Source organism: Thamnophis elegans, chromosome 1, assembly GCF_009769535.1.
Source record: "Thamnophis elegans isolate rThaEle1 chromosome 1, rThaEle1.pri, whole genome shotgun sequence".
Taxonomy (NCBI): Eukaryota; Metazoa; Chordata; class Lepidosauria; order Squamata; family Colubridae; genus Thamnophis; species Thamnophis elegans.
In genome coordinates this window covers 86,429,488-86,450,947 of record NC_045541.1, presented here as the reverse complement: position 1 = coordinate 86,450,947, position 21,460 = coordinate 86,429,488, and the positions used below count along the sequence as shown (strand labels likewise).

Here is a 21,460-nt window from a genome sequence, read left to right as displayed (position 1 = left end):
ATTTAACTTTCAAACTTGTCCAAAAATTTCTTAAGCTTTATGACTGGAATATTCAACCCGGTATGTATGGTATCTATCAGTACAGCTAATTTCAACATTAGGGAACTAGAATTAAGCTGAAGGAAGCTTAATTACCAAAATGACTTGATTGGAGAAATTGCAAAGAAGGATGAGATCACACACACACACACACACACACACACACACACACACACACAGAGAATATATATATATGCTGTCATGTAATCATAAATTCTGAAGGATGCTTTTAAGCACAAAGATTATTCTCCCGACCCAGATTTCAGAGACCATACTGTTTCTGTTTATATAGTATTACTCCACATTAAAATCTACTTTCCATTATTTCATTTTACTACTCATAGTCACTTATTAATAGTGCTAAATATTTATACTATAAAAAGTGATGAACTGTTACTTGCCTGCCTGTCTCACTGGTAAATCCAGTTGTTCTGACATAGTGATTTGAAGGAGAGTTGAAACGAAGTTCACTGATTTATGAGCCTATAAGCAAAATATAAAAATTGTTAGATGCTTACAATTTTAGAAAGCATTACAAAAAAGGTTTTTTAACCTTTTAGGACCCACATTTTAGGGAAATGTGAATAGACGTTAATTACCCTCCTACTCGATTAGCTTAGAAACCCCCATCATCCAATGCCTACTAGTTCCTTTGGAGGGGGGGGTCTTCCCATTTCTTTGATTTCCTTTACCAATTTCAGAGCTGAGATGGCATTCCATTCCTCTTACAATGTTGCATAATCTCAGTCAATAGATAGCTATCAGCAGAGCTTTGCTTTTTATGCTGCTCAGGCAGTGGAAGGAAAGAAAACAATCCTTGACTCAGACTGGATTTAAGGGTGCCTATTTAAGAAAACAAAAGGAGGCCATTGTTTCACCTTTATCCTTCACTATATTCACAACTAGGAAGGTCAACATAACACAACTGCAGTTTTTTTTCACCTTTTCAATGAATATGTGAGAATGGGTTTAAAAGTGTCGTCATGTTGCCATGCTAACCACAAACATGTAGCAATGAGTGTAAGATAAGAGACCCCAAAATATGACCATTATTTGCCAAACAGTTGCCCATATTGGAGCTTTCCTAATCATTTTCATCTGGAGAGAACAAAGTTGAAGGTGTAAAAATGTATTAGTGCTTTAAAAGAGGCCATCTGATTACTTCATAAAATATCAAGGTGTATTATGTATCCAAGAATGACTTGCTTTTCATATTAATATTTAACTACGAAGATTAGAAAAGTCAACATTAAAAAAGGCAGCAAAAGGAATACAGGTAATCCTCAACTTACAACAGTTCATTTACTGACTGTTCAAAGTTACTACGGCACTGAAAAAAGTGACTTATGACTGTTTTTCCACACTTATGACTATTGCAGCATCCCCATAGTGATGTTATCAAGATTCAGATGCTTGACAACTGACTCATATTTATGACGGTTGAGGTGGCCTGAGACCATGGGATCGCCTTTTGAAACCTTCTGACAAGCAAAATCAGATTCACTTAATAACCATGTTACTAACTCAATAACTACAATGAGTCACTTAACAGCTGTGGCAAGAAAGGTTGTAAATTGGGGCAAAGTTTACTTAACAAATGTCTCGCTTAGCAGCATACATTTTGGGCTCAACTGTGATCATAAGTCAAGGACTACCTGTAGTGAGGTTTTCCATACCTCTTGCTACCACTTCTTGTTCTAGAAAAAGAAAACTTGGAAAGAAGCAATCTCAAGAATCCCTCTTGCATCCGGTGGAGTCGGAGTGACTGAACAGAACTGAACCTTCAGTTTGGCTGCAGAAGGCCTGAATATTACTGATTGCTTGGGACAGGGGAGATAAAGTGCTCCAAAGTGACTTGAAGACCCACTGAAATAAATGAACTGAAAGTGATCTGAGGAAGAGGGGGAATCATGATCCAGAGAAAGATCAAAGTAAATGACATATTGCAATCTGATTGTCAGCTATGTGTTATTGATACCTTCCTTAACTAACACAGAAGGGTGATGTAAAGCTAGTTATATAAACATGTAGACATAGGTATAATACATTAGAAGCAGTGGTGGGGTTCAAAATAATTTACTACGGGTCTGTGGGCGTGGCGTGGCTTGGTGGGTGTGGCAGGGGAAGGAGACTGTAAAATCTCCATTCCCACTCCATTCCAGGGGAAAGTTACTGCAAAATCCCCATTTCCTCCCAATCAGCTGCGACTCGGGAGGCAGAGAATAGATGTGGGCAGGGCCAGTCAGAGTTGGTAATTTACCGGTTCTCCAAACTACTCAAAATTTCTGCTACCGGTTCTCCGGAATTCGACAGAACTTGCTGAATACCACCTCTGATTAGAAGGATATGGTTAATTTAGAAAAATTGGCTTGAGTAACAATAAATCAATCCTGCACTCTTTTTATGACCAATGTAGATAAGAGAGTGCACTGGCAGAGAAAATGACATAATTAGCTTTGCATGGATGAAAATGAAACTAAGTTTGTATGTATCTGATGTTATGAATAAAATAGGGGGAAATCCCAAGACGACACTTTTATGCTGAGTATTTGATCATTTTCTGAAAAGCGAAGACATGTGATGTGTGCTGTGGGATCTGAATAATTTAAGAACATAATCTTGTGTATAGAAAAGCATTACAAAGCTTCCCCAACCTGAGCAACCTCCTGCTGCATAAACGTTACTCTCAGAAGTAAATAAGAGCTGTCAGTTCTGTAATGTGAAGTCTGGACATATGGAGGACCCTTCAATTGTAAGATATTGTTTTAGACCAATGTTTCTCAACTTTACCAACTTTAACATTGAAAGTTTAACTTTAAGATGTTAAGGTTAGCTGGGGAACTGAAGTCCATACATTTTTGTTGCCAAGGATGAGAAATACACTGCTCCAGGCACATACATTACAGAATAAAGAATGGGCCTTCTTTCTTATGATGGCTTCAAATGACCACTCAGAAAGATCAAGAAACATAGTCCTCCTATATTAAAATACAGCATTTAATCTGAATCCCTAATCCTAAAATATTGTTTTGTGTCAATCCCACATCTGGCCACACACTACATTACTCTTAGGCAAGAGTAAAGTGGAATGAAAGCGTTGATAGGAAAAAAATAAAAGAAATAACTCCCGTTTCGGAGTATAAGACGCACCAATGATTTTTTTTAAATATTTTTTTTATTTTAAAACAAATAAACATAAAACACACACAAAACATAAAAACCATCCTCCAGTTACATACAGTATGTCGATTGGTTACAAAACTTTTGTGCTTCCTCACAATAGTCTTCACTTGCAATTTATATAGAATCTCACATCATCAATCTAATATACATGTATACAATTATTATTCATTGTTAAACATTCATTTGACTATAACTAATATTACATCCTTTTATGTGAGATATTCTAAATTTAAAATAAATTAATATTATGGTGTTTCATTACTTCATCCTAAAACCATCCAATAATATTACATCTTTATATTATATTCTATATAAAATTGTTTATCTTTAGTTACAAAACTTTTGAGCATCCTCTCCATAGTCCTCACAATTTGTATAAAATTTCATACTATCAATCTAGTATATATATATATGTCCATTATTATCATTGTTTATCATTTATTTGAATATAACTATTATTACTTCATTTTATGCGTAATATTCTACATTTAATTACATTTAAATTAGTTTTTATTATAACATTTCATTACATCATCCTGTATTCTTCCAATAGTAGTGCAATCTTATATCTCTTGGCCATTTGTAGTATTTGTGTTCTGATTGCTTTCTTGGTAGATCTTATATGGACTTCTCTTGGCAACTTGTTTTTCATTGCATAACTTATAAAGACACAAAACCCTCCATCTGTTCCTTCCATCAACTTCCCTTTGGTTATCACAGATGTTTCTGCCAAAATTTCTGTCATTACTTCTGCCAATTTTTTCCCCTTTTCTTCTTCTATGTTTTGGAATCTGAGGTAAAGTTCCAATCTGACAATCTCCCATTTCAATATTCCACTCCTGTCATTTCCAACCACACTCAATCTGCTGTCAATATCAACAATTTTCTTATCTTTTTCTTCAATTTTTCTGAACTCTGTCCTCAAATTTGGTAAATATTCTTAAGTTTTTTCATCTATTTTTTCTGTTCTTTGTTCTATATTCTCCATTCTCTTTTCAATATTGTGTTCTTACTTATATTTTTTGAATTTCTTGCATAACCATTTGCAATGTTAATTCCTTTTCTTTTTCATGTTGCGTCATTCTTCCAGATAGTAAATACTGCCACCATAGCATCCAAAACTTTTTTATTAAATTCCAAACAAGTTCACAGCAATCTTTCAAGTCAAAGCTTTATTTTCACTCATCCAGCTACTGATAGTACCCCAGAGGAGCACCTGTATAAACAATGTGTGCTCTTTCCGCTATCATTTTCAATAAACAAGCTCAGAAACCTTGAAATCTAGATCAAATGTTCAAAGAGAAAAAAGAAAAACAATGTTTCCAAGCCCCCAAGCCTCTTAAGTGGCAGTGTTACTTCTTTTTCCTCTGCTTTTACTCCCCTCTTTATATTCCAAACTTAAAGAGAAAGATTCTTAGAAAAACAATCCAATAGAGCGTTGAAAAAAGAAAAAGAAAGAAAATCTTAATCAATAAGTATTAAAAAAGGCTAAAAGAAGAAAAAAACCCAGTCCAGTTTAAAAAATAAGAAACATTTGTAAAAATTCCATCCATTAAAAAAAAATTAAAGATAACACACTGTTTGACTCAGGCTTAATCTCGCCGCTTAACCTCTTCTGTCTTCAATTTTAATTTTACTTTTGATCTTTTTGGATGTTCTCTGATAATAAAATTTATCTCATCAATTCGACACACTTTCTCTCCCGCTTTTCTTCTGTTCTGGAGCTGTCCCAACTTTCAGCAGCTCTAATCGCTGCTTCTCTGTGTCCAGAAAAAAGAGCTTCTCCTGGATCTACCAGGGACTTTGCAATGTCCCTGGGATCAGCAGGATGTGCCCTTCTCTATCACTGTCTCTACAGGACAGTTTGGGTCCAAAAGGACCGTCCAGCGGCAGGGATATCAACGGCGATCTTGGAGCTCCAAGATCACACGTCGTATTGTCGCGACGTCAGCACACCTCCATCGCACCAAGGTTTTGAAGAGGCAAATTAAAAAAAGTTTTCCACTCTACAAACCTCCCATTGTTTCTTTTTAAGGGTATGAATAGCCTTTAGGAAACTTGTAGAGTACTCCTGCCCCCTCCCTAAAAATGAGCAAAAAAAGGCCCTCCCCAGACCCCAGGAGCAGTCTGCAAGACTCCTAAAGGCTATGCACAGCCATTTTGATGAAGGGGTGGGGATTCAGGAAGCAAAAAAATGCTGTATTTAGTGTATAAGACGTACCTAGATTTTTCAGCCTCTTTTTTGAGGGAAAAAGGTGCATCTTATACTCAGAAAAATATGGTACCTCACAGTTGGAAGTAAGAATCTGAAAACTGAGTAGGAAGCAATCCTCTTTGGAATGAGAGAATGGGATTATCTATAACAGAGCTGGGTGAGAGCCAAGTGGAATATAGAGGAGAGTAGACAAGGAAAGTGGATCAAATTAAGTTATTTCTATTTTCAGGATTGATGGTTTGGAATATGTGAGAAGGCTTGGGTGCAGTTATCATGTTGGTATCTACTGTGATTAGGATGCTGTTAGCTATTATTGGGTTGGCTGTGAGAGGAGAAATAAGTAATAAAGAAATACGGAAGGAAGGGAAGGTCTAAAAAATAACTATTACTATTAACTATCACTTCTAGCACCTCCTCCATTTATTATCATGCACATATAAATCAGCAAAACCTAACCTAATACAAACATCATTTTCTAAAGATAAATTATTGTGCCATCCTAACTTTAAAATCACTTTCAACCAGCATATTGAGCAAATTACTGCCATTCACTATAAGATGAGAACGTCCCCAGACAAAGCTGAGTCATTTTGCAGCTATTATACATTCAAGATGTTTGGACATAACATACTACTCAATAGTGACTCATTTTTATGCCTGTCAATAAAAAATAACCAGAAAGAAATAGGCATGACAAAGAGAAAACTATTCCAGTCTTATTTGACAACATAATCTAATCTTGGTTCAAATATAATGGAGTAATGTCATTATTACATTGATACAACTTTGACAAAAATATAGGCAACTAATCTTGAAATAATTTTCTTATTCTTTTTCACTCAGGAGTCATTCATCATCTGATATGTATTGTTTGATTTTTTTAATCAATCCATTTATCATAGAGAAATTATTTATTTTAAATCTGAGTAAATCATTACTCTTCTTCAATATGTTGCTTTACTCAAGATAAGCAATGCTTATAATTGGCAACATTGCTCTTATAAAACTATGCAAAATTTTAGGAAATATATATACAAAATTAATGCTGTCTATGAGTTCAATATATATATATGTTTATTATATACTAAGTTCCACAAAGTTCAAGCTATAAAATGGTTACTCGCCTATATTTTCAATGACAGTAAGTTTCAAAGCCAGAAATATATCATCTTCTTATACATAAAAATGTGAAACATCAGTTTAAAAAGCAGAAAACTAAGACAAGGGAAGAAAATGGAAATCTTCTAGATATTCCCTCTACCCCTCCCCACGTTGTACTGTTTATTTTCATGATTTACTTTAAGAAAAATGATTTTAAAATACTGTAGTTCACCTCTGACATGACTCAACTTTCATCAGAAGGCAATCCATTGCCATTCTGAGTATATCAGTCAATATAAAACCTGCTCATTTAAACTGCCTTGTATAAACATGACATAAACTAGTGCTGTGCAAATAGTTCCAAGCTCAGCAAGTTTTACTGAGTGTGGAACAAAAGTTCTCTGAATTCCAAAATGTTGTCCCAAAGTAGGATATAATGTTATATCAATTGCTCCAGCATCCCACTTTGCACAGTGGCCAAAAGAAAAAGAAAAACAGGTCACATTCCTGGTGATATCTGAGGACAGAAGATAGTGGAAATCATCAAGAGCAGTGAAAACATGCATTCAAATTTCAAACTTATTTGAAGGACTAACAGGTAGGTCTATTGTTACTATTATTATTTTGTACAGGAAAGTTTGAGTTAAATGTAACATTGTTGTCTTTATATTCTCTGTGAATGTTGTGCTTTATCCAGCAGACTACCAAATGCTAACTTGGACACTGTGTATGTATATTAAAAACAAGCCTCAACCAAAGCCAGAAAAGTATTTCTCCATTACATTGTTCCTGAGTATGTTGAAATGAAGGTATTTTTATTGCTTCATTTCTGGTGTGTTCTGAGGCTGTTTGTGAAGGCAGAGGTTGCAGACAAGTATGTTTAACTGTTGCTTCTACGGCATGGTTCAGAATTTTTTAAAAACATTATCCCCTTGATTAAATACTTTTTTCTGCCTGGGGGACAAGACATATTCAACAAAGAAACACCAATCCAGGTTTTGTGACTCTAAAATGAAAAACAAGAAAGCTAGGGGCTTGTTTCAAGAGTTTTTTTTTTTTTAAAATTAATCCTTAGGACAGAAGACATAAAATAATAGTACTGTTCAACTGGAACAGAGGACAGTCAAAATGTTACAAGAGAACATTCCAAATGTCGCAATAAAATTTCAGAATTGTTTTGTGCATACTCTAATATTTTTCAGTTCAACTAAACTTATTTCCTAGATGTATATAGTTGCTCATCTCAGATAAGAGATTTGTGTAAGCTAAAACAATTCAAAAAATAAAATTTATAATAAATAAAACAAAGCAAAAAAGGACACCAATGATAAACCAATTAACAGCAAATACATTTAACTCAGTGGGTGAATAGCAATAGCAGTTAGACTTATATACCACTTCATAGGGCTTTCAGCCCTCTCTAAGCGGTTTACAGAGTCAGTGTATTGCCCCCACAGTCTGGGTCCTCATTTCACCCACCTCGGAAGGATGGAAGACTGAGTCAACCTTGAGCCAGTGAGATTTGAACCGCTGAACTGCAGATAACAGTCAGCTGAAGTGACCTGCAGTACTGCACCCTAACCACTGCGCCACCTCGCTGAACCCCTCATAACTTTCATGTGGTTGTGTTAACTTAACACTGGAAGGAAATGGTGTCCCTGAGAAGCACTTCTATGGAAAAGACATGCTTCCTAGGTCCTTCGAGGTGACACTTTTCAATCAACAGGACCTTTTGTCAAACCTCATGGGACACAGATGACTGAAGAGGGACAGTCCCTTAAATAAAGCACTCCACGTTGTAAAGGGCAATAAACAAGTCATATGAATAGTATCCGGAAGAAACTGGGTGACACTGCAGCTTGGGAAATAAAGGCTTATGATCATTATAGGCACACCCATAATTGCTTGTGCCACTGCATTCTGGGCTAACTGCAGCTTCTAGATGCTCTTCAAGGGCAATTCCATGTAGAGCATGTCGTACTCCAATTGGGAGATAACCAAAGCAATGGGTACCACTGATATACAACACAAGACTTTTACAAAAGCCTTCCTGGTCATAGCTGCCACTTGCTCTCTGAACAGAAGCTACAAGTCCAGAAGGATCCCCAAATGTACACTGAATCTATCTAGGAGAATGTAATCCCATCCAGAATTAGGGATGGGAAATGAGATCTAAGAGACGAAAAATCCAGACCCGCATAGTCTTTCTCAAGTTTTAAATGAAGCCTATTCTTCCCCATACAGCCTTGAATGTAAGCAACTTATTGGGGGAAATGATTATATTCACATGTAGAATGAAAACCTTCTTTTCCAAAATCTGGATTTTTAGATCATAATATGCATAGATGACTCCTTCTCTCTCCATTTCCAAATTTTAATAAGAAAGCAACATTAATTACTGTTTCTGTTGTACTGGAATCTGAGATAAACACCAATTGCTCCTAAATATACTAATGTTCAAAATAAGATTTAAACTATGCTTTGAAATTGGCTTATACAAACTGATTTGATAGGAACTAATCAAACATATACTGAGAAACTATAGTTAATTGTGAATTCCTACTTAACTTTCCTACTTGCACAAAAGGAAAAATGAAGCAGGGGGAAAAGAGACTAAAGTGTGATAGGTTAACAGTCACGGAAATAAATGAAATATTACACACACACACCAATTGATAATGAAGCACGTCCCATACTACCCATCAAACGCTAAGCTAATGCATAGATGATCTATAGAAGACAATGCAAAATTCACAGTTCAGAAAAGTTAATAGCCGTAATAATCACAGGATTATGTGACCATTTTTAATAAAATTACTTATGCTGCAATATTATTTATTCAATTCATCTTAGGCACCACCCAACTGATAACTAATATCAGAAAATCCAATACAAACCAAAAACAAGATGCTATTTTCATACGACACACATACAAAAAGAACAGGCACATTCAACAAGTGGTACCACCCACTCACCTTGCTCATCGAAAAGTGCAGTAGGGATTTTATTGTTCTAAACAGAGATCATATTACTATAGTACATATAGAAAGTTGTGTATATTAATGAACAAGGATTCTCTCACCATCTTTATGTAAGAATCACTGATCTATGTAAACATTTACCAATTTGTACCCCAAATGTGGTATGCATCAAGAGGGGGTTATTCAAGTTGGACCATCCAGTTCACATAATCTCAATAAATTTCTTCCCTTCTTTAGAACTCATTTACATTGCAACATCCCACCCTCCATGTCAACAGGCATTCATTTCCTTGATCGATCAAAGCATATGATACGATTTGTTATTTCTGTTGTAATTTTCCCTGGGAGGAGGAAGGTTCAAGGCAAAGAAGCCAATCTAGATAACCACTTAAATATTTTGACATGTCTACGTGGTGTGTGTGGATGTAAGTATATGTTTTTGGTAACCAGGCTAAACAACTCAACTGTGCATGAAAACATGGGAACTGGGATGTAGAAAAATGGCAGAGGGTGCTCTTGACTGATGAGTCAAAATTTGAACTGGAGAACAGTGCAATAATGAGTGTCTGCAGACAACAGTGAAGCATGGTGGAGGTTTGTTACAAATTTGGGGCTGCATTTCTGCAAAGGGAGTTGTAGATTTGGTCAGGATGAAAGTTGTCATCAATGCTGAGGAATACGGGCAGATACTTATCCATCATGCCATACCATCAGGGAGACGTGTGATTGGCCTCAAATTTATTCTGCAGCAGGACAACAGCCCCAAACATATAGCCAATGTCATTAAGAATTATCTTCAACATAAAGAACAAGTCCTAGAAAAAAATGGTTTGCGCCCCACAAACCCTGATCTCAACATCATCGAATCTGTTTGGACATGAAGAGACAGAAGAATTTGAGGCAGCCTATATCCACAGAAGATATATGATTAGTTCTCCAAGATGTTTGGAACAACCTTGAAGAAACCTTGCCGAGTGCCTTAAAAATTGTGTGCAAGTGTAACCTAGAAGAATTAATGCTGTTTTGAAGGCAAGAAGAGTCACACCAAATATTGATTTGATTTTGAATTCTCTTCTGTTCATTTACTTTCTCTTTTTTAATTGACAAAGTATTAACATTTCTATTTCTGAAAATAAATTTACAGTATTTTTGCACAATTGCCTAATTCTTTTGCACTGTACTGCTCATACAGATACCAGTATATCCTGTATGCTTGTTAATGCTCCTATTAGATTAAAATAGGTAGACAAATTTGCATAAATAAATACATAAATGTGGGGCATGTTATTTCTGGAAAACTGCATTGCTGGGATCTTTAAATTATATCAGGTAGTAGATAATATCAATACGTTTTAATAATTTTCTAGATTAAAAGATAAATACCATTTGTCATTTACCACTAACTGGCAGTATTTACAATTAGAACATTTACTAATATCTTTATCTGGAGATTTTCAACCTGGTACACACTTGGAAGGCCAAAATGCCTAAAACATTATTTATAAACACCTGTTATCAAAACATTAATTTGACATACAAACATAAAAGAATGGAGTAAAGAACTGGATTTTTTTTTAAATAAATAACAGAGAACTTTTTTACTCCAGCGTTAAAAATGTACTTGGATCTTGCTATTTATTTTAAAAATCTATCTCAGATTTAGTGGACTCTACTCTGTATATACAGAAAATGAACAAGTAAATTACTGTCTTCTTAGGGATGCAACAAATAACTCTTTTTGCAATATCTTAATGTTAATTTTTGGATGCATATATTTTTAAATTACAGTATGTGGAATTGAACAGCTAGACAACAGAAATGGATTCTATGTGACCTTACTGTTACCAAAAGACTAATTCTTCGGCATTGGAAAGACAAATGAATGACCTCAATTACCCCATGGATTGAAGACTGATATAAATGAGTTTCCTACACATTAAAGTTACGTGTATGGACAATGACAATAAAATATAGTGAAAGAAAATTTACTTCATCTGGGTAAGTGTACATTGTAAATAAACAAGGTAGAGAAAGCAAGCTGAGCATTTCTGGAATTCTTTCTAAACCCTTAATAGCTCTGCATAGCTAGAAGCAAGTAAGGAAGCAGGCTTAGAATGAACTTGTCAGCTTCTGCTTTGCTACTGCTTCAGCTGCCATGAAACGGGAGGGGGGGGCGTGTATGTGGGAGGGTTTTAATTGATGTGCTGGAGGTCTGCTGCAGGAATGTTCTAGGATGTTCCAGTCGTTGGGGTCTACGCATGCGTACGTGTTTCCCGCCTGCATCAACGGCCTTCACATTCCATCTTGGCCTGTCTTTTTGAAGTTATCTCACACCTGACATTTGAAGGACTTATGATTGGACTGGAGCTTTGATCCTAAGGGGGGGGGACGGGCTTTGCCATATATCAATTGCTTTCGCGCCATATTATTCAGATCTTGCTTCACTACTGCTCGCTTACCATTTATAATTAGTAAAAGTACTTTGGATTTCCAACCCGTGGAGTCTCTTGGTCTTCTTTCCTAATTATGGAATGGAGTGGGGCGTGACAAGAAGCAAGATCTAAATAATATCCCTTTCCAGGAGATTTACGTCTACCGAGAAGGGACATAATGTCTTCTCCGACCAGAGAAGAGGAAGGCGCCACTTCCTTGAAGGCTCTAAACACCCTTTTGAGGTGTGGACTGACCACAAAAATTTGGAGGCGTTGCGCACGCCTCGCCGTCTCTCCCCAAAGCAGATGCGTTGGGCCCAATATTTTAACCGTTTCAATTTCACTCTAAAGTATATCCCGGGTGGAAAGAATTTCATGGCCGATGCTTTGTCCCGGTTACCTCAGTATAATTGTTCCAAGCTAAGTATCGTCCAACCTCTCTTGGCGGCTCCGGTGCTCACACGTCACCAGACCAAAGCCCAAAAGGACGTACCTCACGACCTGCTTTCTGACCTCAAAGCAGCTCTCCCGCAGGACGACTGGTTCCTGAACCATCGGGACGAATGCACCATGAGAGACGATCTACCGTGGATTGGAGCTAAATTATACATCCCCGCTTCCTTACGTCTTGTGGTCCTTCGTCGCGCTCATGACTCCAGGATGGCGGGTCATTTTGGATTCGTGAAAACTTTGCACCTCGTGAAGAGACAATTCTGGTGGCCCTCTTTAAAAAAGGACATTGAACTTTATGTCTCCAGTTGCCCGGTTTGCGCTACCGCCAAAAAACCTCCGGGGAAACCACACGGCCTTCTACAGTCCGTCGCCCGCCCCATTGCCCCGTGGAAGGAAATTTCTATGGACTTTATTGTGGACCTTCCCGAGAGCCAGGGGCACACGGTTATCTGGGTGGTTACTGATTTGTTCTCCAAGCAAGTTCACTTCGTGCCGTGCCACAAGATTCCTTCCGCCAAGGCCTTGGCTAAGCTCTTCCTTTCCCACATCTACCGCTTGCATGGCGTTCCCGACCGTATTATCTCCGATCGTGGAGTCCAATTCACATCCAAGTTTTGGAAGGAGTTCCTCACGCGTATTGGCTCCGCCCAGGGCCTTAGCTCCGCCTACCATCCTCAGACTAATGGCGGCTGTGAACGTACTAATTCCGTCCTTGAACAATATTTACGTTGTTTCATCAATTATCAACAGGACGATTGGGTGGACTTGTTACCACACGCTGAAGTGGCCTATAACAATTCGGTTCACTCCAGCACTGGGTTCACCCCTTTCAGGGTCGTTTATGGCCATGATTTTGTTCCTATCCCCGAACTGCCTACGGCCCAGCCTCAGGTTCCTTCCGTGGCGGACTGGAGTGAACGTCTCAGTCGCCTTTGGCCCCTCACTCGTTCCACCTTGGACGCTGCCCACAAGGCTCATAAGAAGCAGGCTGATAGGAAACGCTCTCAGCCTTATGAGTACCACGTTGGTGATTTAGTGTATTTGTCCACGAAATTCTTGCATACCACTCAAAAGTCTAAGAAATTGGGTCCCAAGTATGTTGGCCCTTTCCCGATTTTGAAAGTTATCAATCCTGTTTCGGTTCGTTTGCAATTGCCCAAACATCTTAACCGCATCCATCCGGTATTCCATATCAACCTCATCAAGCCAGTTCGGGTATCTGACCTGCGCCCCGCAGATGACCCTCCGCCTGCTCCGTTGCTTGTTGATGGGGAACGCCATTTTGAGGTCCGGGACATTCTGGATTCCCGCAAGCACCGCAATCGCATCCAATACCTTGTGGCTTGGAAACATTTTCCCCCCTCCCACACGGAATGGGTTGATAAGTCCCACGTTCGTGCTCCCCGCTTGCTTCGGAAATTTTATGCTGCTTATCCCGACAAGCCTTGACTTTTCTCCTTTCCCTCTCTTGTTTGTTTGTTGTTTGTCTGTTTTGTTTGTTTTTTCTTTCAGGCTTGACAGCCTTTTTTCCGGGGGACGGCCGGATGTCAGCTTCTGCTTTGCTACTGCTTCAGCTGCCATGAAACGGGAGGGGGGGGGCGTGTATGTGGGAGGGTTTTAATTGATGTGCTGGAGGTCTGCTGCAGGAATGTTCTAGGATGTTCCAGTCGTTGGGGTCTACGCATGCGTACATGTTTCCCGCCTGCATCAACGGCCTTCACATTCCATCTTGGCCTGTCTTTTTGAAGTTATCTCACACCTGACATTTGAAGGACTTATGATTGGACTGGAGCTTTGATCCTAAGGGGGGGGACGGGCTTTGCCATATATCAATTGCTTTCGCGCCATATTATTCAGATCTTGCTTCACTACTGCTCGCTTACCATTTATAATTAGTAAAAGTACTTTGGATTTCCAACCCGTGGAGTCTCTTGGTCTTCTTTCCTAATTATGGAATGGAGTGGGGCGTGACAGAACTGATCAATGTAGGGATTGGGGAATTTAAATTATATGCAGCACCAAGTGGATCAAACCCATTTTAATGTGATTTTTTTTTCTCTCCAGCTTCTCTGCCATACCAAATTTGGGTCCCTTCTGTTCTCTTTCCATTATTCTATGTGTTTCCAATATTCTATTAAGTTGGAAAGAACTTTTCTTTCTTTTTCATCCTAGTATTTTTTCAGAAAGGTCTGCTTTTTTCAGATCAAGCAAGTGTTGATCTATTGGTTGTGACAGGAACTGACCCACTGGCTTGTAACTGGAACTGATGCCATGGGCTGATACAAGTGATTAGCCCAAAGTCACCCAGCTGTCTTTCATGTCTATTATATACTATTGCTATTTCTCTCATGTCACTTATAGGATGTCTTGATCTCCATGTATCTATGTGTAGGTTTATTTCATTTCATTTCGTGGGATGCACTTCCATAAAACCAAGCACCAAATGTTTACCTCATGAACAATTGTATGAGCTCTTTGGTGGTGGAAAAGTCCTTCAATAAGGTCCTTCAAATATTCTTTTCAGAACTCTTGTCTGCCAGTGACATAAAAAAGATTGTAGATAGGTTCTATCTTTATTCATTGAAGATTTACTAACAAGTTATCTGTGATTAACATTTTACTGTAGGTCTTCAATAGAGGGAATCCAGGAAGATTTGCTTTTCTTTATTCTTATTTTTTAAATGGAATATATACGTACGTATACATACATACATACTAACATACATACATATTCACTCATATTTTATGGTATTGGAATATGGAATATATACGTATACATACATACTCACTCATATTTTATGGTATTGTACTATTATAATAAACAAGCCTTCGCCTCCTGGAGCTTCGTTCAGTGATGCACCTGGAGAAGGCTGGAAAAAGCTTATCTTTGCAACAATTATATTATTTTAGTGCTATTTTTGAATTGTTTGGTTTATTCTTGCATGTGATAGAATTGTAATGGAGCCAGGTGGTTGCTATTCTATATTCCTATGTTAAGGAATATAATGAATGTACTAGAAGATAATAGCACACAAAAGAATAGTATCCTCTGATATTTTTTTTATATTTTATGTTCAAAAACTGAATTAAATTCAGATTTTCTTGATAAACTCAGAAATCATTTTATTTTTCAGTGGAAAAAATACTATCCTTGCTACACATAGATATATGGAGATCAAGACATCCTATAAGTTACATGAGAGAAATAGCAAACTAATAGTATATAATAGATTTATTATAATTTAAATGAAATAAACCTATAACCTATAACCTAATATGCTTTCTTAATAAACAGGATACTAAGTGTGAAATAATATATAACCTAAAAGAATATTTCACTGCAAAAATACAGAGCATTAGTTACATCTGGAAAACACTGCAAACCAGAATTGTAAAAAAAAAAAAAACTTTTGATATATTCATGAATGAGAATGCACTTGTCAATCACTTGTGCACATAAAGGTTTCATCCACTGGTTTTGTGGCATTAGGTCCAAACATGTATTTTGGCTTGTTTTTCTCTTAAGAAGCCATAATCACATGTCTTGCTTTATTCTGTTAATGGTTTGGTTCAAACTGTTCGGAGAGAAATAAATCAAAACTTCAGATTCAAATATGTTAGAAACTAGGGAAACCTACTGCCTTGCAAACGTCACTGAAATGCAAGTTCCATAAGCCACAGCAATTTTGGCCTACAATAAGAGATATTGGGACTTGGCAGTTCATTAATATGTGAAGGATCACACATTTCCCTACATTAAACAAAAGCTTAGACAATCATCTTAGCTGCTTAGGCAAGTAGGAGACAAATGGCACACCAGCATGTTGTTTAAGTAAGGCAATTCTCATTTTCACAATATCCCAATATACAAATTATCTCACTATTTCTGATGTAACAATACTACTTCATTACTTTATTAGATTTTTTTTTCTCATGAAAATTAAAGCTGCATCCTTTTTGGTATTTGTGCTAAGAATGATTATAATCTGTAATTAATAACATAGAACTTTGGTGTATATGTGTGTGTATGTATGTATGTGTGTGTATGTATGTGTGTGTGTCTGTATGTATGTATGTATGTATACACACACACACTTTCCAGAAGTAGCAAGCACACAGTGAGGACCTATTTCAGACAAAATACCTTAATCTCTTCTAAACCATGGGAACAGTAGAACCCAAAGAAGCATAGTAAATTACCTAAGAACCAAGTGGACCTTCCCATTATTTGATACTTAAGATAAGATGCAATCAATAAAGCATGATCAACACCAACTTTCAAGCTTCAACCATTCACACCAAACATCCTTCATACATCAAAATGCATACGAAAGATGATTCACTTGACTTAAATCTGATCAAATTTAGCAGTATAATAATTTATACACCACCTATCTCTGAATGACTGGATGGTTTACAAATGAAAGCTAAAAACCATTAAAAAAACCAGCACTGGGAACACCCAGGACTGCGTATCACTCCTCATGCAGTATAATAAAGAATTACACATAATTTGGGTAATAAACAGGATTTGTAAGGTCCTTCATACTTCACCCAATGTTTTTTCCTACTTTGATCTTTATCCTGGCTGGTGTTTCATGTGTGTTATTGATTTCTGTTTTTATGCTTTTATAATTTTCTTTTAATACATATAGCGTCATCTTGAATGGGTGGCCATAAACTGAAATAATAAAGTACCCATTTTAGAGAGCTTGAATATCCTGGTTATATTATATGTTGAAAGATTTGGATTAGAAAACAGCAAAAAAAAAATTATTAAGATACCATTCTTTAGCAAAAGCTAGGCATTTCATTCAGTTCACTTATATCATACACACTGATTCTTCATACTTGTGGGGCTTTCCATTGAATCATAATCATGATGTAAGTTGCATGTTGCCTGGCTGCTTCAGGACTGCAAAATGTTGAAAAACAAACATGGTTTAAAATAGGATGCCAATTTTAATATGCCATTCAGACTACTTCCACGAGGTATCTTGCCTTTTAAAATCTGTTTCCCAGTTAGCTTATTACATTTCAAATTTTGATTGAAAACTTGGGCATAACACTGTGGAACTATATATGAAGCCGGTTTTAAACGCGGTTTTCGGTTCACAAACGTGCACCCTTATAAATAAATTAAAGTTTGTGCTGTGCAATTCATGAAAACGAAATACCGGCCATTTCATTCTGAAAGGTGTCTTCAGCAGCCGTCTTCTTTTTCCCGCCGCTAAATTTAACCTTAAACTGCAAAGTTTGCCTCCATATAAGGAAGAAGGACACCCTCGGTCTCCTGCACTAGAAAGCCTTCTGCCGTCAGTTTCAGAAGGGACCCGTTTGAAATCTTTCTTGCTGCTATCATGAGCAAAGCGACTCTGGCTACTGCCCACAAGGCATGGCAGAAGGCGGGCAAGGGCCGGGTACACTGACGAGCTTCCCCAGATGAGGACGGAGCTGCCACGTGCCCGAAGACAATGCTTGAGGGAGCGGGAAATGGCCTGACATTAGGCTCGATCGCGGGAGAGGCCTTTTTCCCTTCCGCCCCAAAACCGCGCTTCGCCACACGGCCTGGCTTCCCTCGCTCCGTCCACGCTCTTGCCTCCGCCGCCGCCGCCTCCTTTCCTCTTCCTGCCCACGTTTCACCCTGGGAAAGGCGGCTCCGTCAGGCCCACTCCTGGGCCGCTCCAGGTGCGTGTGCACGTGCGTAAATAGCAAGGCGACCGGCGACAACCTGGCCCAAGTTTCCACTCTAGAGGCTGGGCTTCTTTCCTCTAGGTTGGAGGTGACCTCCCGGGTGCCACCGAGGGATCCCTCCTCGCCTGTCCGGAGCCCATCGCGGACCTGCTTCTCCTACCCTCCTACCCCGTCGCCAACTTCAGTGCAGGGAGAACATTCGGGGTTCGCACGCCCGATTTCTCTCTTTCCCCCGCATGCGCCTGGACCCCAATTCGTGGCCACGAGCGGTGTCCCCGACTCGCATCCCACCCCAGCCACCCCCCGCGGGCCTTGTCGCCGAGACTGCTTCTCCTGTTTGCCCCACTCCCAGGCCGCGCCGCCGCCGCCGCCTTCTCACCTCGTTCAGCTGCCTCTCGGCGGCCTCCCGCAGCGTGGAGTCCATGGTGCCCCGCAGGGCCTCGATGATGGTGTTGGGGTCCATGGCGGTGCGGTCGAGGCCGAGACAGGCAACGCGGGCGAGATCTGGGGCGGCAGCGCCGTTCGATGCGCACATGGACCCGCCGCTCTACAGCGGCAGCCGGCGGCGCGAAAGGAGGAGAGAAGCGCCAAGGCCCCGGATAGAGCTACTCGCCGCCTCTGCGAGGCCGACGCCTTCCGCTCGGCTCTTGCCGCCTTTGACAGGCATCACGGGAATTGTAGTTCTCCTGGAGGGCGGGAGAAGACGAAAGCGGCCTCAAATGCCATCCCTCCCCCCCTTTTGGAGCCCTCTGCTCTGCAAGTTAGGACGGAGGTGGGTTCGGGGAAAGAGGGAGGGGGGAAAGATTCTGTCGTCACCCATTAAAAATTGACTACAGTAGTCAGACGGGGGAAAAAATAAATCGCAACAACATCCACGTATCTGGACCAATCTTATTCTCACTGATCGCGTATGAAGCGCAGTTTCCATTTACTTTTTCTCACAAGGCTGGGGGGCGAAATGTCTAGGAGGGAAGAGTCGAGAGATTGTCATTCCTCCCCCTCCCCATTGTTTCCTATTCTGTAAGTTTGAATGAAGTAATGAGAATGAAGTCTGACTTTAAGTGGAATGCCTATTAATAGAATAAAAACAAAAGAAAAGACGGATATGAACTGTCCCCTCACCTGAAATGTAATAATTGATCAGTTCATTTGGCTGAGTGACCAATAGTCCCTAATAGTTCCATTTCAATTAAAAAGAAAAAAAATGTACAAATGACATAAGGATGTCTGTGTGTGTGTGTGTGTGTGTGTGTGTGTGTGTGTGTGTCTAATATTTTAGGTGAAAGAAGATTCAAAATTAAATAGCAGTAATAGCAATAGCAGTAGACTTATATACCGCTTCATAGGCCTTTCAGGCCTCTCTAAGCGGTTTACAGAGAGTCAGCATATTGCCCCCAACAATCTGGGTCCTCATTTTACCCACCTCGGAAGGATGGAAGGCTGAGTCAACCCTGAGCCGGTGAGATTTGAACCGCTGACCTGCTGATCTAGCAGTAGCCTGCAGTGCTGCTTTTAACCACTGCGCCAGTTGTTGAGCAACAGGTTGAAATGAATGAAATTAATTTTAATTGAGAGAAAGTTCTGCAACTGAGTATGAAAAATGAAAGGCACAAATATAGTATGGCTTAGTAATTTGAATACCAGCTAGCAATGTGATATAGCTGCTAAAGAAATAGACGTCATTTGGGGGCATATTAATATGGGCACAGATAGTAAGAAGTGTTCTCTATTCTGCCCTGGTCAGACCCCATTTGGAATAACATTCCAGTTCTATGCAGTTCAGAAAGGTGAGTGATGTTCTGGATTGAATTTAGAGGAAAGCTACCAAGACTGAAAAGATTTGGATACCAGGTCTTACGTAGAATAGTTAAAGAATATGGTTATGTTTAGCGTACACAAAGGAGTGATATAAAAGCCATTTTTAAATATTGGAAGAGCTTTCATAAAAGAGGAGGTGGTTTATGCTATCCACCAGGAAGAATTTCCTGATTGTATTAATTGTCAATGAATGGAATAGGTACCACATTATATGATTGAGTTCTTTATTAGAGGTTGTCAGAACAAGCTAGGTGGTCATCTATCAGAGATATTGTAGTGGACTTGAAATAAGCTGGGTATTGGGCTAGAGCAGGGGTGTCAAACTCAAGGCCCGGAGGCCAGATGTGACCCATGGGTGCTTAGATCTGGCCTGTGGGCCTGCCCTGCAAACAGCAAGGGATTGTCCTGCGGTGCCTCTGCCAGTGAAAATATAGCTCGGCAGAGCCCTCCTGAGCTCTGTTTTTGCTGGCAGAGAGTTGCAGGAGGCCGTAGCAGCTGAAAATGGAACTTGGGAGCTCGTTTTCACTGGCAGAGCTCTTGGGACACCACAGGCACCTACGACAGGAGTGACAGAGCTGGCCACACACATCCTGCCCCCTGCCCCGAGATCAAATACAACCATGATGCAGCCCTCAATGAAATCGAGTTTGACATCCCTGGACTAGAGGATTTCTATGGTCCTTCCCAAATCTAGGTTTCTAACAAAAAAGGAAAATATAATATGATGACACTAGAGAAGACAGATATTGTCAGTTCCTTATCTTTCTCTAAAGTTCTCTATATAAGATATAAATGTAATGTGGACATAGTTATTGTACTGTAATGCTTAATAAATCATTTTATTCTTACCACAACAGTGATTGTTAAAAATGTAAAACCTTTTATATGTTTATAATTATAAATTATAACTAACTTTTGACATAATACCTTATGCTTTATTGATTTATGCAGTTTCATTTCCTTGTTTATCACATTTAATACACCTGATGCAGTTCATAAATGTGGAACTTCAGCTTCATAATTCCCAGGATTTTGGTACTGCTGTTTGGAAGATTATGAGAGCTGAATTCCCAACAAAGCTGGTGGCTTCAAATTGATAATGGCTAAGATTAGAGTCAGCTTGAAATAAATAAATTGTATTATATGCGTGCAATACTAAAATATTCCCCAAAAAATAGTTGTTAGGATTTAAGTGTTATTTAAAAAATCATATTTAGATTCTGTTGTTATATAGAATGCACAAATTTAAGGTCTCTTAATTCTAAGTTACCATGCAATTGATTTAATTAAAAATATGCAAAACAACATTTTCATTTGATGTTCTTCCTTTATCTTAGAAACATTTTAGACATTTTAAATATTCAAAACAGCAAATAGTTACATAATGTGATTAAAGAAACTGGCTGTTTGGGCTTTAATTCCTCTTATTTCTATACTATTTTAATCATCTAAACCTAATTTACACTGTTAGGAAACATTATAGTTAGAAATAAATTCATCCAGCACTGGATATTATTTTACATATGTCTCTTCTGCCTTTCCTA

The 21,460-nt window shown here is 38.7% G+C and overlaps 1 protein-coding gene across 1 annotated transcript in view; it reads right to left on the bottom strand.

Moving 5' to 3' along the window:
* The window catches only part of IPO7 (importin 7), a 53,732-nt gene extending 35,023 nt beyond the window's left edge, over positions 1-18,709 (bottom strand). Inside the window, exons 1-2 of the mRNA XM_032223138.1 lie at positions 18,478-18,709; positions 441-522 (exon numbers count right to left, since the gene is read on the bottom strand). Of these exons, the coding sequence (XP_032079029.1) occupies positions 441-522; positions 18,478-18,633 (238 nt within the window). The 5' untranslated portion in view covers positions 18,634-18,709. The remainder of the gene's footprint in view (positions 1-440; positions 523-18,477) is intronic.
* Between the last annotated feature and the right edge of the window lie 2,751 nt (positions 18,710-21,460).